The 27,488-nt window shown below is 35.7% G+C and overlaps 2 protein-coding genes across 3 annotated transcripts in view; one reads left to right on the top strand and one right to left on the bottom strand.

The window, feature by feature from the left end:
- Window positions 1-4,407: 4,407 nt before the first annotated feature.
- LOC147391009 (uncharacterized) lies at window positions 4,408-10,874 on the top strand. Its single transcript, XM_086458709.1, has 5 exons — window positions 4,408-4,900; window positions 5,014-7,225; window positions 7,568-7,628; window positions 7,727-7,950; window positions 10,530-10,874. The coding sequence occupies exons 1-5, from the start codon at window positions 4,786-4,788 to the stop codon at window positions 10,582-10,584; spliced, it is 2,667 nt and encodes an 888-aa protein (XP_086314835.1). The 5' UTR covers window positions 4,408-4,785; the 3' UTR covers window positions 10,585-10,874.
- A 4,730-nt stretch (window positions 10,875-15,604) lies between these two features.
- Window positions 15,605-27,488, bottom strand: part of SEH1H (Transducin/WD40 repeat-like superfamily protein) — a 38,582-nt gene continuing 26,698 nt past the window's right edge. The window contains exons 4-8 of one of the 2 annotated variants that reach the window (XM_086459876.1): window positions 26,526-26,603; window positions 26,164-26,319; window positions 18,093-18,205; window positions 16,737-16,863; window positions 15,610-16,071 (exon numbers count right to left, since the gene is read on the bottom strand). In XM_086459876.1, the coding sequence (XP_086316002.1) occupies window positions 15,937-16,071; window positions 16,737-16,863; window positions 18,093-18,205; window positions 26,164-26,319; window positions 26,526-26,603 (609 nt within the window). In that variant the 3' untranslated portion in view covers window positions 15,610-15,936. Of the gene's footprint in view, window positions 16,072-16,736; window positions 16,864-18,092; window positions 18,206-26,163; window positions 26,320-26,525; window positions 26,604-27,488 lie in introns of both variants that reach the window. The other variant, XM_086459877.1, reaches the window with a different exon arrangement.

Here is a 27,488-nt window from a genome sequence, read left to right as displayed (position 1 = left end):
TTTTACTATTTTACCTTCTTCTATTTATCCTTTTTTATATAAAAAATAATTAAATCATAAAACTATAAAATATTGCCATCTAAGTATTCATACTTTTACACGTGAATCCATTTTTTTCACATGGATATCTACGTTTATACAAAACAATAACATTTTGAAAAGGGTAAAATAGTCTTTATAAAACATAAAAAAAACAGCAAGTAGACAAACGCGAGGGGAGGGGAGGAGATGTAAGTGCAATTGTCAAAATGTTAAGGGGTTGACATAGAATTATGATAAATCACAGGGGGTTAAAATATAATTTACCCTTAAATAAATAGTGTTATTTCGAAGCTCAAGTTTACTTCTAATGAGCTGAAGAATGTTAGAACGAATTGATGATTTATTATAGGCTTGGATCATTAAAAGTGATGTTAATGCGTGCCCCCACGAGATCGAGCACATAAAAGGAGTGGGAATAAGAACTATAAGCTAGGTATATTTATGAAAACGTGATCAACTTTCGATGAATTTACGATTATTGCTCACATTTCATTTTAATTACCAAAACATGAACGATAACTGATATCGAAAGTTTTAAAGTGATAATTTTGTAGGTACAAAGTGACAATCTTGCAGGTTTCACTACTTTTAGCGAGCTCATCACTATACAAATCAGTGAGTTGTCACTTTAAACCTGTAATCTTGTCACTTGAAAAATCTGTGATTTCGCACTATCATGTGTTTGGTAATTAAAATGAACAGTAAGCTAGAATAGTAAATTCGTCAAATGTTGGTCACGAAATGATAATTTACCCTATAAACTATGTCACACACAAACACAATCATATTTACTTTAGGTCGATTCTTTTTTCTTCTCCAAAATAATATGTTATTTCCCTTGAAACCGAGCATCTTAGTCACTTTGCTTTCTTTGTTCTTAGAATTGCAAATCTGATCTCACCCTCATATTCTATTTCAAAGAAAATGCATTTATTATGTTGGCATAGGTTGACAAAGCATTTATTACACAACAAAAAAAAAAAAAATTTTAAATACTTAAATGCTCATAGTATTTATTATGTAAATAAACATTTAATGTGTAAAAGACCAATAGACCCTTGTCTTTTTCACTAAAAGACAAACGAGAAGAGGTAATATTGAAAAAAAAAAGTGTTGGACAATGTTAATATTCCCATGAAGTATTGGATGTTAGTATTCCCCATATATATATGGGACGCATTCAAGGGGCATAAGCAAAAACAATAATTTTTTAAAATATGGGTTAGAAGTTTCAGATTGAGCAGATCTTTTGTAAGGATGATCTCTACGATGAGAAGATTAGGACCATCGAATTTTTATTATTAAATTGTAAATCACTTTTGATGGGGTTAGAAATTTCAGATTGGGCAGGTTTTTTTATGAGAATAATTTTCTCATTTTAGAGATCATCCTCACAAAAAATAAGCTAAATCCGAAACTTCCAACCCATATTTTAAAAAATGATTGTGTTTTACATATGTTTTTACTTATGTCCTATGAACCACCCCTTGTATATGTATATATACAAGAAGGGGTTACTAGTCAACATGAAAATATATACTTTCACTAGCCTTTCTTAACTTGGCTAAGTTGGTATCTTCTATATACACTCCATATTCCTACTATTTGTTTGTACTCCCAATTGTAGGGTCTATGTAATATATTTTAGATTATTTTACCATCCATTATGCCTTGAGGACCATGCTTTCAAAAGTACAATCCATTTTGGCATTCTTTACTTTAATGAAACTAAACTTTTTTTATATCTTTTTATTTTTATATTTTTATGACGGGTGTATCCGAACTTACGTTCGACTAGGGGGACCTGAAGAACCAAGGCATATGGGTGCCTCCCTCGGCACGTGCAACACCCACGCATCACAGACACTGGGTAAGTGAGGGTGCACTCTCGCGGGTGGCCTCGAGGAAATATGGCTCATACTAGATATCGAACTCACAACCTACGCGCTCTCATTGCTTATTGGATCCAAAATTGCCATTAAGCCACCCCCTCGGAGTTTTAATGAAACTAGACTTGAATTGAAAAATATGGATTGTTGATTTAAATCGTTAATTTAACACAACTTTATATTTAGTAATGTTAGAATGTAAGATTTTTATGACATTGATCTTTCATGTTGTGAAAGACTAAATTTACGATTGGATTGTCCAAAATATTAAGTATAAGGATCACATGAGCAGGAGCCAAATAGGGAGTAAGGATATCTTGATTCTCTTTATCTCTCCATATTTTTATACGCACACATTTATTTTTATTTTTTTTAATAACAACAAGCATATTTTTAATGAGTTTAGTAACTTGGTGTTAGAGGGATCTAAACCCAAGTCTTTGTTATCATCAACCAAGGAATTCACCACCTAACCTAATTGATGCCTACAATTCATATACTTATATATATACAATCACGTAACGTACCTGCTTCCATTCCATGCTTTAGTTGCTTGCTCATGCATTAAGGCTTGCTGACGATAATAAAAACATTAATGATTTTTTGGCTCGAAAATTTTCATTGCATGTACTCGACTAATGTGGCAAAGGCACAAAACCGTTGATCTTTTCCTTGTGTATCCCGAAGAAAAAGATCTATAATTTTGTGCCCTTACCACGTCAATCCAGCACATATTGAATGAAAATTTTCGGGTTAGGAAATCACAACTCTAATAAAAAAAACCCCATAGCATTTATATTTGTTGTGTGGTCAGAGTAATCAAATACACGTTAACTACCATAATTTGACCTGGTATGAGCTTAAATTATAGATAGCAAGTAGTAATTAACTTAACATGAAAAAAAAAACAAATCCCTATGAGTCAATGTCTATGAAGCCTTGATGTGGTATATCAACTTTCAAAAATAAATAAAAAAAGAAAGTTAACCAAATATTCAATCAACATCAACTATAAGTCACTTAGTGCTTAAAGAAGATCAAGTGGTGATCAGGCCCACACTAATCGCTAGTTTATTTCTATATTAAAGTTGATCGTAAGATCAAGTCAAGTTTTAGAAATGATCTATCATTCCTATTACCTCAATCATAATCAACCCTTAAGTTGAATTTTCCATTTGATTATAATTTAATATTAATAATAATTTTTTATTCTAAGTCAAAAGACAACAACTCACTCACATTGATACCTTTAGAATATAATCAAGCTTTACCGAACTAATAATAGACAGCGATTTGTTGTCTTAATTCGCCTATTAATTCTGTTTAGAATAGTCTAATGTTGAACTTTCTTTTTCTTTTTCTTTTGATGACTATTTACTTTTTCCTCCTTTTTAACTTTGGAAATTGGAATGGATCCCACTTCTTGATGGAAGAGTCTGGAGCTGCACTCCAGAGTACTTCAAAAGAGCAGTGGACCATTTAATACGGCAGTTTGCTTTTTTGGATAACGAAGCCAAAGGGACTTGTTTTGACCACTTTCCATGTATCATCTCATCAGTCAATAAACCTCTTCCACGTGGCAAAATAACAATGCTTCATGTTTTTATTTATTATTATTATTTTTTAAATTAGGAAAAAAAAAACAATAAAATTTGGTAAATGTAGGGCTGATGTGGATTTGCAATATTCAACATGTCCAGCTAGGATGATTGTTTATAGAAAAATGCTGAAGTGAATTGAAATAATACTCTCAATAGCATTGAGAGTTTAGTTGGATGGGTAGAAAGTCATATATGTTGTTTCTCGATATACAATTCTCATATTCTGAATGAAAATTGATGATTTTTTGTGTACACAATACTAATTCAATTGTTATTTCAAGTTACTATAGTAATGTTTTTATTTAGAAGATGTAAAAGTGTCAATTGGTACTCGTTTAATAAGAATCGAATCAAAATTAGAGATGAAAGATTCTAAATATGGATTATTTTTTCATTGAAATTAATTAAAATCAAGTCTAAAAATTAAGAATGCGGATCATCTGCACCCGGGGGTGGAGGAGTGAAACCCTCCTTCCACACCCCAATACACGTCACGTAAGTCCTAATTCAAGAAATTTTTTAAAAAGAAATATTTTAGAGATTAATTGCTTAGCTTATGGCTTGTGGGCATGTATTGGTACGCAAGAGGTAAGGGTTTTAATCCTTCACATTGAGTGCATATGATCCGGACTCCAAAAATAAAAATAAAATTTAAAGAGTTTTTTTTTTTTGATAATTTTAATTCTGATTCCATTGGAACTGAAATCGATAGGGATCAGAATCGACTTTTGACACCCTTACGAAGATCATGAAGGGTCTGGATTGCTCACTTGATTTATATACGTGGCAAGGAAAGCTCATTCTACATTGAAGAACTCTGAACTGGAGCTCCAGACAACCTTTTCCCCATTCCCTCTATACTAACTTTTCCTTTTATCAGGAAGCCATGGGTTGATAAATCTCTCTCTCAAACTCGAAAATAAAATAAAAAATCGATTTTTTTTTCTTCTTCTAAAGCGAGTTAAACGTTGAAGCGTTTCAGAGCTCTGATTTCTCAGCAGAGCAGCTCGAAATGGAAGAACTTTGTCTATAATCTCCACTGCTTCGCCTTCGTTTCCCAAGTAGAATGTCGTGAGAACGATCTCTCTCTCTCTCTCTCTCTTACTTCCAGTTTTAATGGTGGCGTTTTCTTGGAGATTGGTTGAACTAAAACATAGAAATCAAAACCAGTTCTATTAAAAGCGATTTTCAAGGTTTTTTCTCTGTGAAAGTGGTGGGCTTTTAGTTTTATTTATTTTTTCTTAGAAAAAAGAATGGCAGAAGGAACGAAAGTTCGGGTTGTTCGTTGCCCCAAGTGTGAGAATCTTGTACCTGAGCTTCAAGATATCTCTGTCTATCAATGTGGTGGTTGTGGTACTGTTCTTCAAGGTAATCAAGCTTTAATTTTTCCTAATATTTTCTACCCATTTTCATGTTTTTCGATTTTTTTCTGTGTTTTATTCAGTAATTTTGACTTTAGGATTCTGGGTTTTATTATACAGTGAATAACAAATCAATTATAACAAATGGGTCATTTGAGAAATCTGATGAAGAAGAGAGGGTTAAATTTGGTTCAGAGAAATTGGAGAGTGTTAGGGAGATCGTTGGTGTCGAAATTAGGCAGAGAGGGGATAGGGCAGAGACTTCAAACGGTAGTTCTTCATCTAGGAGTGGAAACAAGGAGATTTTGACCGAAAACTCGGTGATGTCGAGGCACGATCAAAGGGGTGAACCCAATATTGGAATTAAAACAAAAAAGGATGAATTGGTTAGATTAAATTTGGACAAAGAAATTGGAGAAAGTGAACCCCATATTGGAATTGCAAGTGGGTCTCGGAGACCCGCGCAAATTCCTAATTGGTTTGCTCAGGATCGGGATAGAGATGGGACATCATCGTATAGGAGAACCCCAAGAGCTGTAGCAGAAGGGGTGAGATTTTCGACGCCTCCATACCCCGATGTAGGTCCCTCAAACTACAACCAGCACCCAAGTTCCAATTATGTCTACGGAGAATTGATGCAGAATCTGAACAATGGGCCAGATAGAGTTGAGTACCTCGAACAAGACCGGGCAGAGCTTCTAAGAAAGCTTGAAGAGTTGAAGGATCATTTGAGTAGATCTTGTGACGTAGAGGACAAATTGAAAGAAAAGGTTCCTCTTGATCCTTATGGTGGTCGTGATGCTCAAGAGGGCTTGAATGGGTCAAATAGAGCTTCGGTGCAGCCTTTTCTGCCGGATAAACATGTTCGGAGGTCTCCATACTTCAACAGTCATGAACCTGTTCCTTTGGTGAACAGGCACCATATGGATGTGCATCAGCATAACTTCTATCCTCCAATGTACACACCGAATGAGATTTCGGGATACAGGAGAGGTCCTAACCAACAACCCCACAATTACTCATCACGACCATCTCACGATTACTACTATGGACAGTGCATGGATACCGATCCTGAGCGCATTGCTTCATACCCACATAATACGATATTCCATCAGCCTTCATGCTCTTGTTTACAATGCTACAACAAACACTGGCAAGTGCCCGCACAAGTCCCACCTGCCGCTATGTGTAATCGAAGGTTCCTGGATGGCCCAACGAATCCCATGCTTTACAATGTTGGTCCACTGGGTTATAATCCTACTGGAGTCAAACCTCCTACTTTACGTTCCCGTGAGTCACAACTGCATTCAAGAAGGCCAAGTGATCTTGATTTAGATATGGATGGATTTGTCAGAGGCCGTGGACAAAGGACGTCACTAATGAAGAGGAATGGACGCCATTGTCATCCAATAGCCGGTGGTGCTCCATTTATAACATGTTGTAATTGCTTTGAATTGTTGAAACTACCAAAGAAAGTTTTTATGATGGAAAAGAATCAATGGAAGTTGCGATGTGGGGCTTGCTCTACTGTAATCTCATTTTCAGGTGAGAACGAGAAGCTTGTTGTGTCTATTCTAGCACAAACCAAGGAAATTCCTCAAGAGTGTGATGATGGTGATGTTGAGGTGGCAAAAGAGCATCCTTTACGTTCTCATGGTCATGCGAACCGAGGTAGCATGAATTCATTCTCTGATGATTATGATAACTCTAATTATAACTTTAAGTCTGTGGATGCTGAGCCTGTTTTGTCTTCAATGGACAAGAGGCCAAACTCAAGTGAGTCTGAGAAGATGCGGGGAGTTCTTTCTTCACGTTCGAGTATTTCTGAGGATGAGGTAAGCCCTGGCAGTATGATTGCTGGAGAGCTTCACTTGAAAGCCAATGTTACTCCACCGGGTCCAGGTTCACCCCTTCAAGAGCATTTTGAGTATTCTTCGTCTGACCAAGTAGTGAGCAAGTTTGGGTCGGGAAACAGGAGTAAACGCTCAAATCAAGAGGAAGTGATCCTGAAAACGGCCGCTTCAAGACAGAATTCTTTGAAAGAAGCATCAATGGCAACCGAGATGGAGGTCTCGTTCAACGAATATTCAAATACTGGGATCTCTCAGGATTCGGAAGAGGTGACTACTGAAGAAATTCGACCTAAGATGAACAAGGGTGGTGACTCCTTCTTTGCAGGTCTCATCAAGAAGGGCTTTAGAGACTTGTCTAGATCTAACCAAACAGAGGAAAGTGGTAGCTCCAATGTATCAATTAATGGGCAGCCTATACCAGAGCGGTTGATTAAGAAGGCTGAGAAGCAAGCCGGACCAATCCAGCCTGGAAAATACTGGTAAGCATTTCTAAAGATGAATGTGTTACATTTATTTTATAGATATACTTCAATGGTACTATATTGACGGTACAAGTGAACACACAGCACGTCTTGAACATCAATGCATTAAAAATAATGGGATGTCTTTCATACCTATGAAGGGTAGGCTGTTGTTCTCATAGAACTTTGTTGGACATAATGATTTCTTAGGACAATAGGTGTGAGTACTTAGGAAGGCTAAGCTGGTTTTCTACATAAATTCTTGTGTTCTATGAAAACATGTAGCTTTCTATGTGTGATTTTGTCGAAGTATACTTTTCAATCTTTAATATCACGTGTTCATCTATCTGACTTAACCAGGTATGATTCTCGAGCTGGATTCTGGGGTGTGATGGGACAGCCTTGTCTTGGCATAATTCCTGTGAGATCAATTAATCCTTCAAATAAATATTACTCTATCATTCTCTATTAGTTTAATTTCTTGAATTTATTGATGAAGCATTGCTGTTTGTCTTGTAGCCGTTTATTGAAGAATTTGATTATCCAATGCCCGATAGTTGTGCTGGTGGAAATACTGGTGTTTTTGTCAATGGAAGAGAGCTTCATCAGAAAGATTTGGATTTACTTGCTAACAGGGGTCTCCCAACTACAAGAGATAAATCTTATACTATCGAGATTTCTGGGAAGGTTTTCGATGACGACACTGATGAGGAGCTTGATGGCCTGGGAAAACTTGCCCCAACGTAAGTCCCTACACTCTCACCATGGATAATTTTATCTTTATTTTTTAGTTTTTACTAATGAATTAAGTAAAAGCTCTATCTATCAAGCTTACCCAATCAGATAAATATAATAATCTAATATCAAGTTGTTGATTATCAAAATGATTTAAAGTATTTCAACCACTTCATTCTTTTGTGTGAGAGTTAAAGATATAAATATCTGACTACTAGAATCATCTAATTGTGTCAATTTTTGACCTAGAGGAAGTTATGGCCTTGGTCATGTTTAATAATGGGTTGAAACCCCACATGTGTGCCATGCATGACTCTCCTATCCTGATTAAGATAGTCCTAGTTATATCCAGTGTTTTACTTATCTGCTATTCTTGCTATGTTTCTTTTTCTTTTCTTTTCTTATAAAATTAAAGACAGAAATTGGTATCCCTGAAAGGCCAGACTTTTCCATTTTTCTTCTTTGTGAATGTCAGAGATTGATATTGCCTTTATCTCAATAGGACAGGCTCATTGAATGCGTAAGAAAACCTAGCAGCATACTCTATTGACAAACATTGAGCCTCTCTCTCTACAGCTATCGCAAGCTATACATAATGTTGTACCATTGTCAGAGTCCTGCATGGGTATGGAGTGCCCATATTTGGTGAACCCCGGGAACTAGAATTCGCGGACTTGACGTTGTATGTGAATCATTTAAAACAAATTGATAATTATAAAGATTATAATGAATAAATGATTCTGTGATGTGATATCTTGTAATATATGTCGTGTATTATAGACAAGAATATGTAGTGTCACATTTGCAACATAGAGAAGTTCAATTGGAATATAGGGTAAATGCTGATCAATATCAAAGAAGAAATACTGGAGAACAGGCAAAAAGACCCAAACCAAACCCTACCCAGAGTCGATTTTACACACCTAGTCCCACCTACCGATGAAGAACTCAAGCATTACCCCTCTAAATTCTTCAAACACCTTACACCAAAAAAAAAAAAAAAACATAATGGAAACCACAATCTCATGCAACCGGAGTTCCTTATCCTAAAAAATCCGACCGTTCCTCTCCTTCCAAAGGTCCCCATGCCCCATCAGACAGTAAAGGAGAAAAGTGACCAAAAAATCCTCTTAGCAAGACGAAACACATAGACCAAGTGCATTCAAGATTTGAAAACCTCTCTCAATGAGGCCGGAGAACAAGGCACAAAAACAAAAAGATTAAAAAAACGAGACCACACCTCCTGGGCTACCTCACATTGAATAAGATGATTCATCTATTCATATCCTCTTTTGCAATAACAACATGGTCTCCATACAAATATCTCAACAAATAAGATGATTCATTGTGAGATATTTCCCCAGGGCCACCAGCCAAACAAAGAAAGAGATCCTTGAAAGCGCTTTCGCATCCCAAATTGCCACCGCTGGAAAGGACTCCCCCTGCACTAGAGATCTATAGAAGGATCTAACTGAAAACTCACTATCCCTAGCCCCTCCCACAGCCTCCCATCCACATGAAATGTTAGTCAATACCTTTCAGTAAGGAAAGAAAATAAAACCAGAAGTATTTCACTAGAGTTCGATAGTTCGTTGAGTGTCAGAATCCTACACCGGAGCATCGCCCTTTTAGAAGAGTCCATGTTACATAGATCAGTTTTTGAGGTCTCTACACAAATTCTAGGCATCTTAATCCAATAAAGTTACGTAGATAAAATCTGTCTGATTGCCAAACCCAAAGCAAATCCTGTTTTGTAGCTACTTCTCGGCTCCTTATTTACTTGGGAGAGGTTCTCTGGATTTTTTCTCTCTTCACAACTTTCTAGTTGTTGTTAAGACTTGTTCACTTTTGTTCGCTATCATACTTAATCCATGTTTACTTCTATATTTTATCATAATCCAAATTGATGTAATTATGTGGGCATTTCTTAATGTGAGACTTTGCTAAGAAACAAGCAGAGGACCTAACATGTTTATTGGTGCCAGGCACAAATATATGGGGTGTCTAACATGATGGTATTAACATACCTGTCTTTACAATTAGTAGCAATATAGTTAATGAAAGTGAAGCAATAGAAAAGCTAAGTTATCAATTAAATACAATATTTTCATTAAGACACTTCAATGTTGTTTTGTTATAATCTTGGGTTTTTTATTTCCCTTCCTCTCTATCTCGTAATTTAAATTTCATGATTTTTAAAAATAAGAATTTTCTTTTAGTATCTTGCTTGGTAAAACTTATTCTTTATTTATGGTTGTCATCGAAGTCTTATCCCAAACATGACCAAACCATCTCAATCAAGTCTGTTAGTTTATCACCTTTTTGGCACTATTCCTACATTTTAACAAACCCATTTATTTCTAATTTTATCTTTGTTAGTCTTTCCACTCTTCCATCTCTTATTTGAAATTTGATTCATTTTCTTAATTTTGTCGAATGGCTTGTGCATGATACTTAACTAATGATACACATGCATATTCATACTCAATACAGTCTATGGTACTCTTAGTGTCTGAAAGTAAATACATAAAAACCCATTTGTTCCATATCACTTTAATCGTTATTTATTGTTGAAAATTTTTAACAGAGTTGAGAGGGTAAAGCATGGGTTTGGCATGCGGGGTCCAAGAGTGACTGCATAATTGGCCTTGGCAGACTCGCAACTGCTTCAGCTACTGTTAACACGAGGGAGAACTTGCACCCAAGCCTTTTGGAGATGAAATGGGTTGTCTGGATGAATTTATTGAAGGGCGAGCTCAGCAAATTCCTTGTTTTGTAAACCACAGGTGTGACATCTTATATCCACAGTATGTGCCAGATATATTAAAGCTGTTGATGTTTATCGAGTTTAGTGTTTGATTCATTTGAAGTATTCTTACTGCGGGTGCAAATTCAAAAATGTTTTCTGCTTATGATGGCATCATATTATGTATCTTTGTATTGTAATGTATTTCTTTTCTTCTGAATTTGATTATTTGATTGTGCATCTTGTTGGACTTTCTTCTTTGTTTTTTTTTTTGTTTTTTTTTTTTTGGGGGGGGGAGGCGATACTCTACCAATTGTGCGGACATTCCATAATTTATTTGATTGGGTGGTCCTAACCATATGATGTATAGACTTTGGATTAGATTTTTCTCCAATTGGCCTCATGATATTGAGTTACCTTCGCTGCTATTGGTAGCCAAAATTCAAGGATGAGTTTTTTCATGAATCAGTGGCAAACATTTCTAGCCTGAGTTTGGAGTATACATCACTTTTGAAGATTCAACACAAGTGGCTTGGAGGAAAGACCTCAAAGGGAATTTTGGGAAAATTTGGTGGGAAAGTGATGCCTTTGAAAATAAAAATAAATAAATAAATTGATTTAGGCAATTTTAAAATTGTCAAAAATTGATGATTCAGAAAACTTTGGAAATTCACCGGGGCTTGGATTGCTCTAGTATTTTAGCGTTAATTTAGACTGCCATTGATCGTCTTTGTGAAATTTTTTTCTTTTAGAGAGGAGCTTTGAATTCACCTCCTTCTAAGGTCCTCTGATGATATAGTTGCCTTTCGAGTTTGAAGCTTTGGCCTTGCTCCCTCACCCATCATCTATACTTGTTCATACAACTTCCTGTCTAATCCGATTTGGCCATTGCTTGTATCGTCTGTCTTTTTCGCATAAATATAACTCAATATCACCACTATTTCTGTGTTATTCCTGGACATCGGATTTCTCATGTTTTCTTCCAATTTTTTTACCTTCTATCACTTTGGAAACAGGAGTTAATTACATCACCAGGAGAACCTCTCAAAGTTCTATTGAGAGAGAAAAAAATAAATAAATAAATAAGTGTATGGTAAGGATCACCATAATGATATATTTCATTTTTGTATAATGGAGGTTGAAAGAATGTTGAGGGTTTCAGATTGTAAGGAAGCAATTGCTGTATGGTCTGTTTATTATAGATTCCAGCTTTTGCTTCAGGATTCTGTGTTTGGAAGAAGCAAAAGCCCATAGTCTGGAAAGTTGTGTCCAGGAGACGTTGTTTGTTACAGGAGCCAACGAAGTGTCAAATTGATTATGTTGTTTGGCTGATGTTAAGAAGAATTATGGGTTTAATCCCATGCGTTTTTTGGGTTTTGGCTTCTCGTAGTGGCTCACCCACGAAAGCAATCCTAGGAAGGCTTCTCAAAAATGCAATTTTGGGTTTCTTGCAAAAGTTATTGAAGCAAAAGCTGTTACCAACAAACATGTTTTTTCGGCTTAAAGTGTAGAAAGCCGACGAAAAGAGTTGTAACAAACATACCCATAGGGTGCGTTTGGTTCAGATTCTAGATTCCAATGCGTCATTTGGTTTGGACTACTAGGAATCAAAATCATGGAGAATCAGACATAGTTCTCAGGCTGTTTTTCTTGATTCTCATAGACTATCCACTTATGACGTCTTGAGATACTACTCACAATAATAATAGTAATAACAATAATATAAATACAATTATTATTAATTATAATTACAAGTATAATTAATAATATTAATAGTAGTAATAACAAAAGCAACAACAATAATAACTAATAACTAATATTAATAATTATACTAATTTATAATTACTTATAATTATAGTTAATAACAACAACAACAGCTTTTGAATTAAAAATACAAAATCATCATAATATTTTGGGTAATCTTAACATACCCCTTAATGTATGACTCACTTGAAAACTAATAGAAAATGACCTAAATGTCCTATTTTTTCACTCTTTCCATAAATCACTTTCTATAATCTGATTTTGACAATTCATAATCAAAATTGAGAATCATGTTCTACAATCCAAACCAAATGCCCCCTTAGCTTCTTGGGAGTGGGTGTTAGCTTCCAGCCCCTTGAAAAAGCCGCTTTTGTGAGGAAGAATCAGGTTTGGTATGCACTCAGTTTCCAGATTCCTGCAAAAGCCAGGATTCATAAGTGGCCTAGAAGTTGAAGCTGACCAGCTTTTGGATTTTGGCTTTTCTATCCAAAGCAATCATCTTCATGTTCTACAAGTTAAGAGGTTGAAGATAGGTTGTTGAGAATTCGATCAAGGATTAGAGAATGTACAATACGTTGTGTTTTAGTTTGGATATCCATTTTGGTTTTGGGGTATTGAAAATATTTCATTCTAATAATGCAAATATATCATTTTCAAGAAATGTTGCAGAAATGTTAAGAGATTTTTTGTTGAAAGTAGGAAATGATAATAAATGCATGAAAACACATTCTGTCGAAGTTTACTGTTTATCCAAATATTTCTATTGAAATCTTCTATTTTTGTACAAAAAATAAAATAAACGTTGGTCACTATATGTCTCATAAATGAATATTAATTTCCATCGAAATATATACAAAATTGTATTTGTAAAATAAATTTCATGTCAAGCCTTGTGAAAAAATATATTTTGGTATATTTTATAAATAAATTAAAATATATTATTAAATAAGTCATTAAGAACAAAATAAATAAACAGTTTACTCTACAAGACTTTAACAAATAAAGCAAGGGCTTGAAAACAATGGATATTTGTTTTTATTAAAAAAAAATCCTTTAAGATTGAAGACATTGTATTTTTGGGGATAAAATCATTGGTTATTTGCTTTCAAAATCATGATTTTATAATAAGCAAAATGACATGGACAAGAATTATTACTGTAAAAGACTCCGACAAAGTTAATTAAGGGTTGAAGATGATGGCCTATAAACAAGAAAAATAAAAAAATAAAAATTCAAAGGTTGCCGAAGAAATCGATTGAAGACATCTGGTGCAGTTGAGAACTAAAACAATCAAAAGATTGGTTAACAATAGACCAATAAGAAAGAAAATAGTGACAATAGGTAAAAGAATGACTGCGAACGACAAGCCCAAAGATTGGTTTGATGGGTTAAAAGAAAATCCTAAAAAAAAAAAAAAAAAAAAAAAAAGAGTTTCTTTCTATTAGAAAAATGTCCAGCCAAATATCTTGTAAAAAAGATGAAAGATAAGTATTTATAATAAACCCAACTTAAGACAGATCTAGAACACCCAGGTTACATATAATCTAAACCACCAAAGAACTTCTAACCGCAATGAACAGAAATGATCCTTAGTGATCATATATGACGATTACATGACTCTTTTAGAACAATTAGGACATTATTAAGATCTTCCTATTAATAATAAAACACGGAGAAGAACAAAATTTGTTGTTTTTGGTTCCTCATTGCAATACCAATGCTCCGGCATCAATATTGTTAGAGTCATGATAATATGACGCCCTCCTCTGATACACGCCCCCATCACAGAACCATATATCATTTGCATCGGGATACACAAGAAGAAGATTTATGGTAAGGCATATTCTGAGGAAATGATCTAACAGGTCTGTGATGAAGGCATAGGGGGGGCATTAGAAAATCATTACACATGTTGTTACTATTCATTGTAATAGTCTTTTTTCTATATATCATTTCACATCAAACTCTTAACTGAAACAACATGATCCTCCAAGCTGGTTCTAATTTGAAATAATGTTGTGGTATTTGTCCAAAGAACCTCCAACGCCCAAATTAGTTCCTCTGATTAGGGTTTCAAGATCCATAAGTCCTTTTCCCATAAGGATCTCTTCTTTATTTATAGACATCCCCATTACTCTTCGTAGGATGTTTCAATATTCATTCCCCGGGATCCCGAGAAAAGTAAGAAATACAAGAAGCCAGCCTTGTAGGATTAACCCCCAACTAAAAGTAGCATGGTCTTGACGACCCTGAGGTCCCCTTCTGTGTGATCATCAAGATACATCCGTTATTGACAAATATAGGACTAGAATCCTTCATACATTCTTCTTCCATGGTTTATATTTTTATTTTTAGACTCCTCAACCATTCTAAAGTAGTCAAAATATGGGGCTGGCAATGATCAGAGTTGATTTAGGACAAATTAGATAAGAATTGGATTGGATCCAAATTTGATAAGATAAGCATTGGATCGGGTTCTTTTGGGCCTAATTGTTAGGATCCAAACCTCAAAAGATAATTATAAAATCTAAATAAACTTCATGCTTAAATAAAGTATATAATATAATTCTATACTCCTTACATTTTATTGGATCAGATCAGATCAGATCATTATTGAAATCCAAATCCTCCATCCATACCCGAAGTTATTGGATTTTCCGGGTCCGGTGACTGCCCTAGTCATAAAGACAAATTCATAGCTCCAGTCCGGTTAGTCTAACAGCTAGGCCAGATGGGGTAAATAGAAAAGTATTATATACAAACCTGGCCAAATCCAATTACTTTCGCACTTTTTTACGGGCCGGGCCATACCAACCCACAAATTTTCAAGACCAAGGACTACCATAATTTATAATCTACATTTCAAATACGTTCCCAGATCCCTTTCTCGTCATACATTTAAATAAAATCAGAGTCCTGCTGGAGTGACCACCTCAGCTGGGGGGACATCTTGACGTGGTGGTGCGCATGCCCATAGATGCATTTTACTCGTATCTTGGAGAAAACACTTCTATGGTGTGCAACCATGTCAAGATGTCCCCCACTGAGGTCACTCCAGCATTAATCATAAAATTATAATTTACATCATTGGGGCAGGTCTTTTCAACATTCCTGACCCTAAACATGAAAATTGGTTAATTACTGGATCAACTCATTTTGAAAGTATTTCTCAAAACGGTGAATTTCTTGTATTGAAAGATAAATCATTTTCAAAATCAGCAATTTTTCTTTCCAAAATAACCTTTATACAGCATTGCTCCTGAAAAATAACTTCAATGCCTCCATCTTCAACTTGTAACAAAAAAGCCCTCAAATTTTTTTACGTCAATCTCTTCCCAAAACAAGCAGATTTACCCGCCTCTTCGACCTTAATATTTTATCTACTTCGACATTGACACCCAACCACTTGTAAATAACACTAATTATAATCATCAAAGCATTACTATAAATAGCCTTTGTGTTCCCACCCGTAACAGTTGAAAGTCTAGGAGGAAGCGGTTTCAAGAACGGCTTGTTCGTGCCATACACCGTTCAAGTTAGACTGCCACAACCTTACCACCCCATCGCTTCCAGTTGTTGCCAGCGTCATTCCACCCATGTCCCATTCCATTTGCCACACCTAGCCATCACATAAAGCCCACTATCTTGTTATCGCAAAAACAACTAGACATTTTTCTACAGTTTCACTAGTCCTCTAATACAAGGATAATATATAATCTCTACTATACAAGGCAAGCCCCCGTCCCTATAGAATGGTTCCATTACCATAAAGAACATTTTTTCTGTGAGAAATTTTTGGCCCTTGGTTGGGACATTGCTGAAGGTGGCCCACTCAGCAATCATGACCAACAAGTTCGTGGCGCCAGGTACTAAATGTAGTTGAGACAGTCAGCAGCGCAATAAAATCTCCAAACTTAATAAATAAGGAGATGTTAGTGTTAACCAACCAACTACTCCAAATGTCCAATCTGTTGGAGAGGGGGGGGGGGGGGGGGGGGGGGAGAACTATGAATATAAGGTAGTCACAGGACTTAACTAGGTTATGACACACCAGTGTGTGGAGGAAAATACACACACACTCACCCATAAGAGTGGAAAGAATTGAATCCGTGACCTATAAGAACCTACAACTCTGATACCTTGTTAACCAACCAACTACTCCAAAAGACTGATCAGTTGGAGAGGATAACTATGAATATAAGAGGGTCACCGGGCTTAACTGGGGTATGACACACGAGAGGAGGGGAAAATATACGCTCAACAGTTAGTTTTAAGAATTCATACCTCGCCTTCATGGCCAGAGAGTAATGCAACCTTCTCCACTGAAAGTCTTCCATCTGAGTCGGGGTTCAGCCCAAGATGCCATATTCCAATCCCCTTGCAAGTTGCAATGGCTACTATCTCGTATGGCCTACAAGAACGTAAAGTTTTTTTTTTTTTTTTAAAGTTGAATCATTTTCATTGAACAACTAATGACAAATACCTGCACCAAGCACAAGCATAGGATGATCTATGTGGGTGGACTTGACACATAAAATTTCATTTACCAACATATCACATTACGGAGTTAAGATCCTTTAAATTTTTATGATAAAACTTATATTAGAATTTTCATTTTGGTAGGCAAGCAGGTTAGCAGTTAGTACTCAGTAAATGAGGACAGATTTTGATCCCGGAACTTTGTATCAATACTTGCAGGCATAGTATTAAATTTCGACATATTTCCACGAAATATATCGAAATATTTCCATTTCCACAAGTTCCAACATGAAATTTATCTGGCAGCTTCTTTTTGTACATATTTCGGGGGAAATCACCAATCATTTCGTGAAATATTTCAATGAATAGTGAATTTCGACTGAAATTATCAAATCTTAGGTATAAAAATGCAATATTTCGGTGGAAATATTCTGATGAATAGTAAATTTCGACAGAAATAATCTTTTTTGAAAAAAACTATAATTGCTTTTAAAAAGAACTTAAAAATTACACATAGTATTTACAAATAAAAAATTGTACATAACATTCATTTGTTAACATAAATGAATTATGATTAATTACTTATCTATATCATCTTATTTTCATATATTCTATGCATGCATACACTCAACCATGTTTCAATTAGTTGGATACATTAGCAATTTACTTATATGCTTATTCAAAAAATAAAAGAAATATAATAATGCATGAATGCAATACTTAATAGTTTCTTCATTTTAATGTCTTACATATTAAGTTGTATGTAGTTAATGCAACATTATTATTCTTATTTCCACTGCATTTGTGTAACAAAATGTTGTTGGTATTCAATCTCACACTCCATATGATAATTTATTGTATTTTGATGACTTTTAATGAGTATGTATTAATGCATATTTTATCATTTCCCACAGGTTCAACGAAAATTTCTTCAATATTTCAATCATTTCCAAAAAATTGTATTCATTTCCACACTGATCGAAATATTTCCACGAAATGTTTCCATTTCCAAACTAACCGAAATAGACACTGAAATCGAAATTTAATACCTAGCTTACAGGCTTTACTGATTTACCAGGATGGGATTTTTCTTTTTCTTAAGATTGCTCAAAAAGGGAAAAAGAATATAAAGAAAGATCACTAGAGAATATATATTCTTACCTGCCAATATTGGGTGCCCAAGCAACAGCATAAACCTGATCTCCCTTGTCTCCAGGTAAAGCCATTTCTGCAACTGGAAGCCAACGTTGATGAGCCTCATCGAATTCCCAAACCTGTAAAAGTTTTTTACTGTAAGAGCAGCAACTCTGCTGTTATCACAGCTCACCCTTTTGTCTTACAAATCAACATATGATGTATATGCTTCTATCAATGGAGACATGAACTAAGTACTAAAAAAAAAATTAATTTCGGGTGCTCTAAGAGGCTCAGATACCGTGGATACAAAAAAAAAAAAAAAAAAGACATTATGACAAACCAAATTTGATATAGTAAAATGATACACTCATGGGGTTAACATAGAGACCATACTGACAAGAAATCAGTTCTTTCTGAAACTTCTAAATAACTCACATGTGGAATTCAAATTAATGATGAAAAATGGATCACCTGTTTTCCCAACTTGCAATCCACTTTTGATAGAAGGCTAGAAATATCAAATTGAGCTAATTTTTTGTGAATATGATCTCAACGGTGGGGAGATTATTCTCACAAAAATCAACCCATGACTAATCTCCATGTGGGCCCTTGCATGTTACTTTACTACGCTGAATTAGGTGTTGCCAAGAAGGACCGGACCACATACATAATTATAAGAGGCTCAAGAATATTCAGTATTTATGGTAATTGAAGTTTTTTTTACCATCAACAATATTACTGAAAAGATTATTATTTTAGTAAATCATGCTTTTCTATATAATTTTGAATCCAATAGGGTGTCCTGTTTGCATAAAATAGGAACAGTGTCTATGTGGCATGCCTCAGTTGCAGTTCTAAACACCTTGGGCTCCTAATAAAGCCATGCACGCAGTCCCATGTGTATATTCTTCAATTGAAACATGCCACGTAGATACTGTTCCTATGTATAGGAACGAGAAACTGTTCTGGATCCCGACTCTTACTATATCTCATTGGTAACAAAGCTCTAGAAGATAGTCTAAGAAAGTTGAAAGTTGACTTGTCAAAAAAAAAAAAATTGTTGCCAGCACCAACCTTGTCATTGTTGTTCCTAATATTCTGTTTTATAAAGAATTGTGTCCGATGTTTTCCATTCTCGGGGAGACTCGACAAGTACTCCAGCCTTCACTTCCTTTCGGATATCAAGGGAGTGGAATTGCTGATTGAGTCTTCAGGTGGTAGTCGGTGTAGAACAGTGGTGGCAGTGCAAAACACTTTTCTCTTTGAGATTCAATGATGGAATGAGGGATTGATTGTTGTGAACATGGAGGAAGGGAAATGCTATCTTCTGAGAACATTTGATTTGGTGCACTTTGATTTTCCATACCACAGTGATCTTTCCCATGTTAGTGGCTACATCAATCCCTCCCGGATTAAAAAATTGATCCTCTAGTAATGCATAAAGGAGAAATGTATTGATGTTGTGATCATGGAGTGAGGGAAATGTATAGTAAAAAAATGAGTTTATTTTGTAAATACTAAAACATAAATTACAGCAAACAGTAAAGGTCTTAGCCTAATATTCTGGTGCATGAGATTTAGTGTTTTTTTATGCACCACGAGATAACTCTCCTTCCCCTGTTCATGAATGTATTAGGAATAAACCTCTTGTAACTTATTGAATGCTAGGTTCTATTGGGATTTTATTTTTTTCTTTATTTTTTTGTTCTTTATGTAAGGGCAATTATGTCCATTCACTTTTTACCCTCTTAGTATAACTATCCTAGCAAGCTCTCATTGAGACATGACTATTATTCATTCCATAATTCTTCTTGGTATAAAAGCCCTAGCGAACCCATCGACAGCCCCCCCTTGGGTTTTCTTCGACTTTTGTCTCTTGTGGAATCACCGCCATCTTCCTATCTTCTCCTTCCCTTCATCTCCTTGGATCTTTGAGATCTAAAGCCCTAGAGACAGCTTCGTTGAAGGCTTTCTCCTTTGGGGTTTTTTTTTTTCTTTTGATTTATTGGGCTGGGGCATCTGTCCCTTATTTGGATGATCTTTTTTTTGTCTTATGATGATCGCACACTACTATTGGAGTCGTGAGAGATCTCCCATCAAGCCAAAGTTTCAAATCTAGGCCTGTATATTTGTTTTTGTGGTAGAAATCTCATCGTTTATGATCTGTGGCCTTGGTAGAGAGCTATACTCATAATATTCTGAAAGATTTCAGTTCTACAACTGCTATGGCTTCAGTTTTATACCTCATTTTTTTACTTTGTTCCAGATTTCTAGCGATCTATTGATGTATTAAATCTTCTTTGTAGGTTTTCTATTTTATATATATATATATATATGGGTCGTGTTCCAAGTACACTTATATCCACTTATATCTCTACAACTCATTTGGAGTGTTGGATTAAACGCACATACACGGATGAGATCGATTGTAAACTTAAGAAATAAGATTTCTAAAAATTTGTTTTACCTCCCCAACTACACTCCGTCTTCTTTGTCTCTGCTGGAAGAAAGATTTCTCCCCAACTACAGGACACTAACCGACGAGAATTGAATTACAAATCATTGGTAGAGAAGCGTCAAAGGATCAAATTTGTGCAGTTTAGTTTCTATTTGCTTGGAAATTCATGTTGTTGGATCTTAAATCGGAAGATCTGTTCGTAATCTGGCTTATTGGGGAAGAAAATTATGGAGATAGTTTCTATTTGATCAAAGTTCAGATTTTTAGCTATTTTAGCTCCCATTCTTTTGGAGATTCGAGTTTGTAATATAATTATCGTTAAAATTCTCATTTGAAGTTCAAAAGAATGTATTTTTGTGGCTTATAATGCTTGTAGTTTGTGTTCTTAAATCTTAACTCGTAAAAAGTTGAGAAGGAATTGATGTCTTTCAAGAGCATTATTCAAGACATGAGGGGGTAAATCGGAAGCATTTTGAGGAAGGGATTTGAGGTGAAGCTTGGTTATGGTCTAAGATCAAAGTCGCATCGAGTGGTTCAAGATGGGTTTGTGCCAGTTGTTTTATCGAAGCAAAGTTGTTGGGCTAACATGCCGTTTGAGCTCCTGAGGGATGTGATTATGAGGGTAGAGGTGTCTGAGAGAATGTGACCTCCATCGATAGTCAAAAATACAAACGAAGAAGAGGGTGAGAAATGTTGGCAACTTTCACCTCATGGGGGTGAAAGTTGAAAATCATCTTTTTTGTGACTTTTTCTAGGGAGGTAATACCAATTATGAAAATTTGAATGCGTAAATTAAGCACGTGCTCACTTACACGATTGGCTTTAAATCTAAGTCAATGGATCTTCCTCTAATCCCACGGTTGAGCTTGTTTGTGGCTTTATGAGTAGATGTATTTGTACACGGAACACAACCCTATATATATATATATTGGTTGTAGCACTCTTAAGTGTATGATTTGATCTTAAACTATTATTTCATCAAATTGTAGTCTTCCTACATTTGATTGTTGTTACATCAATTTTCTCCATTATCTTTTGTGAGATATGACGTCGAACCAAGAGAATAAGTAATCAAATACTATTCTTGGGCAAAATTCATCAGCCCAACGTATTACTAGTGCCTTATTGGATGGTCGTAATTTTTAGTCTTGGTCTCGGTTTGTGAGACAATTTGGGAAGTGGAGGCAAATCTGAATGGCTTTTGAGCATTGTAAAAAAAAGCCACCTACTACTGATTCCAAATTTGAATAGTGGGAGATCGACAACTGTACTATCCTTGGATGGTTGTTTAATTCCATGGAGCAACGTATATATAATATGTTTATGTGTCATGAGACTATCTCATCTTTGTGCTCAACTCTCACTTAGACATACGTGCATGCTAGGAATGATTTGAGGATTTATGACCTCTATCGAGATATTGCCCAAGCTACTCAAGGGACTCAGAGTGTAGTCGATTATTTTTTATTCATTCGGTCTCAATGGGAGGAGCTTTCTCATTATGAGTCTATGGCTGAGTTGTCTATTGAAGCAATTGGGTATGTGGTTAAGAGGATAGCTCGACATTAAACATACCAATTTCTCATGGGCCTACGTCCTAAGTTTGAGGCACTATGGACCCATATTCTTAACACCTCTCCTCTGCCATCCTTATTTGAGACTTCTGTGACTATTGATAGTGATGAGCATTGTCGTCTCAAACCTAGACTCCAAGTATTTTTTTTTCTCCAGTGGCAGATCAAAAGGTTTTAGCAACCAATTCGAGTTTTTCTGACTCTTGTGCCCAAGGATTTGGAATTCGTGGCCGTGGTCGAGGGAGTGGTCTTATTTGCAATCATTGTGGAAAGACCGACCATGAGAAGGCTCGATGCTTTCAATTCTATCCTCATTTATTGAGATCTACTCATACTTCTTTTATGGGGTTTTCTACTCCCTATGTTGTTGTGATTCATCACCAGTTCCTACTAATGATCGTCCCATTTCTCCTAGATCTATTGATTTAGGACAGCCTCAGGCCCAAATTGCCATCATTGTTTGTGATCAGATACATGCTCATACTCGATCATCTTCTACTATGGCCTCAATTACCACGCCTCTAGGTACATCCTCTGCATTTCATGTCACCCAATCAGGTCATGCTCCCCTGACATGGGTTATTGATTTTGGTGCCTATGATCACATGATCGATAAATCTAACCATTTTACTTCATTTATTTTTCCTACTACTTGTACAAAGGTTCACCTTGCAGGTGATCCTCTGATATGTTTCTTGAATTTGTGTTTCATGTTCCTCACCTGTCCCTTAACCTTTTGTTTGTGAGTAATATTACTAAACCTCTAAATTACTCAGTGACCTTTCCTACTCATTGTATTTTTCAGGACTTGACTTCGAAGAGGAGTTTTGACAAAAGGTATGAACGGGATGGCTTGTACCTATTTGGAGCTTTGCATATTGTTGTATTACCTTCTTATGGGAGTCACACTTTTTCATCTGTCTTTAAACTTGTGGCATGCTCGCTTAAGACATGCTAATTTTCAACATTTTTGTTCTTTATTTCCTATTTTGAGAAATTCTTGTAATGGACATAAGTTTCAATGCTCTATGAGTGAGCTTTCTAAACACACATGTAATTCATATATTCCTCGCATGCATCGATTGAATACAATGTTTGATTTAGTTCATTCTGATGTGTAGAGGCATTTCCTTGTTACTGCTTTTACCAGTCATTAATATTATATTACCTTTATAGATGATTATTCTCGTTATACTTGAGTCTATTTGATGCGTTCTCATTTTGAAGTGCTTCATATTTTTGTTAATTTTCTTAAAATGATTCAAACACGATACAACATTACTATAAAAACTCTTTAGTCAGATGACAAAAGGGAATATATTTTTGATGGTCTTCATTTTCACCTTCATGAGTAGGGTATGCTTCACCAGTTGACTTGTCCTTACACTCCTGAGCAGAATGAAGTGGCAGAACACAATAATTGCCACCTTATGAACATTGTTTGCTACCTTCTTCAAGGAATGCATGTTCCTAAGTTATATTGAAACACAGCAGTCCTCACCGCAAATTTCTTTTTAACCGTGTTTCGAATCGCACCTTAGGGAGGCAATTGCCTCTTCATGTTCTTTGCCCTGATAGTATTTTTTTTCCTATTACACCCAGAGTATTTTGGTGCACATGTTTTGTTTAGGACTGGAGTCCTCATCGCATGAAATTGGATGACAAAACCATTCGGTGTGTTTACTTGGGATACTCAAGTATGTTGAAGGGGTATTCATGTTACGACCATGTTTCTCATCGTGTTATCTATTTTCTTAATGTCACCTTTTTCAAAATTTACCATATTTTTGTGCCCTATCTTCTTTGGAGGACCCCTCTTCTACTCCTACAGTGTTGCCTTCTCCGATCTTTTCTTCATCTTGCCAACGCTCCAAGTTTACTCTTGTCGCCTTTGTCCCTCTCCAGCCTTATCAACCTCCTCCTTGGACTCAGGTATCTCATCTCCTACCCATGTTCCCACCCCTCCTGTTTTTTACTCTGATTTACCTATTACACTTCGCAAAAGTAGGCGTAACTGTGTTACTGATCATCTTATTCCTAGTTTTTTTCTTATCAGGGTCTCTCTCCTTCTTATTAGGTCTACCTTGTTGCCATTCGAGTTCTTTGTTCTGTTATAGCAGCTCTACGAGTCCCTCAATGGATTGCAGCTATGACTACTAAAATAGATGTTTTGCAGAATAATCATACATGAGAGTTTGTTCCCATTCTTTCTAGGGAGCGGACTGTTGGGGGTAAATGGGTTTTCACTATTAAGTATCTCGCGGATAGCACCGTTGATCGATACAAGGCCCGCTTAGTTGCTATGGGATTTACGTGTGCAGATAGCGAAGAAGGATTTTGATGTTATATTTGCTATTGTAGCTAAGCGTACTCTCTTTTTTAGCTATGTCACTCTTGGTTTCTTCACCAACTAGATGTGAAGAATGCATTTCTGAATGACGATCTAACTGAGGTTATTTATATGGACCACTCTTCTGGATTTCGTTTTCAGAGGGAGTATTCTGAGAATGTATGTCGCCTTCTCAAATATCTGTATGGGTTGAAGCAGTCTCTGTGAATATGATTTCAGCATTTTTCTGAGGTCATTTTATCTATGGAATTCTCCAGATGCTACTCAGATTATACATCTTTTGTTCGTTAAGGATTAGATAGTCGTTGCATTACTGTTCTGATTTATGTAAATGATATTATCATTACAGGGGGATGATGCTTAATTGATTGAGAGGGTAAAGATGATATTGGATCATGTTTTTTAACTTAAAAACTTGGGTCCTCTTAAATACTTCTTGGGATAGAAGTGGCCCGCTCTTTTCGTGGTATTTCGCTATCTCAGCGCAATACACATTGGATCTTCTTCAAGACACTGGTATGCGTAGTTGTTATTTTGCTTCCTCTTCTATGGATCAAAATCGTCTTCATGCTGAATTTGACGATCTTTTGTCTGATCCTTCTTATCAAAGACTCATGGACCATCTTATTAATCTGACTAACACTAGATGAGATTTGACTTTTGTGGTTCGTGTGATCAGTCAATTTATGCATGCTCCACACACTTTTCTTCTTGATGTTTATCGCATTCTTTGCTACTTGAATTCACAGTCTGAACTTGGTATTTTTATTCGTCCACTACTCAACCCCATTTACCCTACTTCACCGACGTTGATTATGTTGGTTCTATCACGGATAGAAGATCTACATCTTATTTTTGTACTTTACATGACGATAACCTGATTTCGTGGAAAAGTAAGAAATAAAGTGTGATTTCTCTCTTTTGTTGAAACTGAATACCAAGCTATGGCTCTTGGCACATGTGAGCTTGTTTGGTTTCGATCTTTGCTAACTGAGCTAGGATTTCTTATTTCTAATTCCTCCACTTTGTTCTGCAACAACAAATCTGCTACTATGCTTGCTTCTGACTCTGTCCTTCACGACATAACCAAGCATATAGTTTGATAATAATGTTCACTTTCTCAATGAGAAAGTTTGATTTGGTGCTATTCAGACAGTATTCGTATCTTCTTCAGACCAGCTTGCTGACATGCTTATAAAATCTGTTGGTCCTTTGGTTACTAACTCTCATCTTGTCAAGCTGGGCTTAGTTGATATATTTGCACCAACTTGATGGGAAATATTGGGAAATGCCTTTTTTTTTTCTTTTTGTAAGGGCATTTATTTCCATTCACTTTTTATCCTTTCAGTATAAATATCCTGGCAAGCTCTCATTGAGACTTGACTATTATTCTTTCATAATTCTTTTGGTTCCACTACATGTAATCAAAATAGGCAAGTCACGCAAGGAGGACAATTTCTTCCAATCAGGAAGTAGGCATATTTTTTTTTATGGGACCTCGGCTATTTTGCAAAGTTTCAAACCAACTAAGCTATGGGTCCAAGCCTAGGAAGCAAGCATACTGTCAAATAAAATATCAAATATAGAGAAAATGATACACAAACAAGTATGGAACATTAAACATGGCCAATCTTTGGTTCATGACTCGACAAAAAAAACAAGAAATGGCCTTTTGAATTTGGAGATCATAAGGCAAATTGAAACTTGATATACCTTGGACGAATTAAACTGAGGAAGATCTGAATTAAAACCCAAAACAAAACTTGATGGCTGGCTTTCACTTCTTTGTGGATTCCAAGAGATTGATGCCGATAAGCATGAAGGCTTCCCTAATATTGGTACTGAATCAATCACATTTTGGAATTCAGCCTGAGAAAAAGGGAATCATTGTCTATAAATGAATGAAGTCAAACATTTTCAATCAAAGTATGAACACCAGCATCTCATAGCCTTTTTTTTTTTGTTAGCAGCATGTTGTGGGCCTTCTAATCTCACATAAAAACTAGACCAAATGTAGCAATTTAGAGGATGGGGGGGGGGGGGGGGGGGGGCACCAGATCAAACCAGGTACTTACCTGAAGTTGCCAATTTTTCAGATCCAATGGGTCCAAGAGGTCATACACTTGCACATGGCCATTTGAATATGCAACCACCTATAAAAATTCTTAAATAATAAGCCACAAAAAGTAAATGATAACCTGAATTTGAGCTTTAAGGTTTTAGAATTACAAAGTTATAGCATAAATTATGTAAAAGGAAAATAAAACAATCAGTCTCTTTAGTTGCACGAAGAGTTTAAAAAGGTAGCTCCCTCGAGGCTGTTGAGCATACACCTCAAGTTGAGGCACAAAAGTATAACCTCAATTTTACATAAACTATGGGCCCCCCAAATTTCAAACAATCAATTTCTTCAAAATGCCCCTAATTGTAGCATTCTATAGCAAGCCAACCTGAAAGGTCAAGTTTATAATTTATACTTCATTCCCTTCTTATTTATATATATATATATATATATATATATATATATATATATATATAGGTCAGGTTCGATTAACACTCTCACAAACCGAGATCTACACAAATTGTTAGAACCATTGGATCAGACTCAGATCGATGGCACATACCTAATCCATTTCGCAAACCACCCACATGTTCTTTATGTCACTTAAAACTTTACAAATTTTACAAACACCTCCCCATCCCTAAATCAATACACCAAACCTCTTCATTGACTTCTTCACAAAATCCTAAATCAAAACACCAAACCTCTTCATTTTGTTTTCCGCTTACCGGCAACGGATTCACGCGAATGAAACTAGCTCCTCATCTCTGCCATTCACCCATCTTCGGCAAAGGTTCAGGTAACTCCTCCTCTCAATTCTTTCCTTTTCTTCTTATTTCCAGATTTTATTTTTCAGATTTGTTCTTCTCCATTCTTTCTTTCTTTTTCTTCTTGTTTCCAGATTTTGTTTTTCAGATTTGTTCTTCTCCATTCTTTCTTATTAGATATTGTATTTTGAGGTGTGGGTCATTACAGA

This window comes from Akebia trifoliata, chromosome 11, assembly GCF_017979445.1.
Source record: "Akebia trifoliata isolate Shusen 1 chromosome 11, ASM1797944v1, whole genome shotgun sequence".
In the NCBI taxonomy this organism is placed as follows: domain Eukaryota; kingdom Viridiplantae; phylum Streptophyta; class Magnoliopsida; order Ranunculales; family Lardizabalaceae; genus Akebia; species Akebia trifoliata.
The sequence above is the reverse complement of the archived record's forward strand: the minus strand, read 5'-3'. Positions and strand labels throughout refer to the sequence as shown.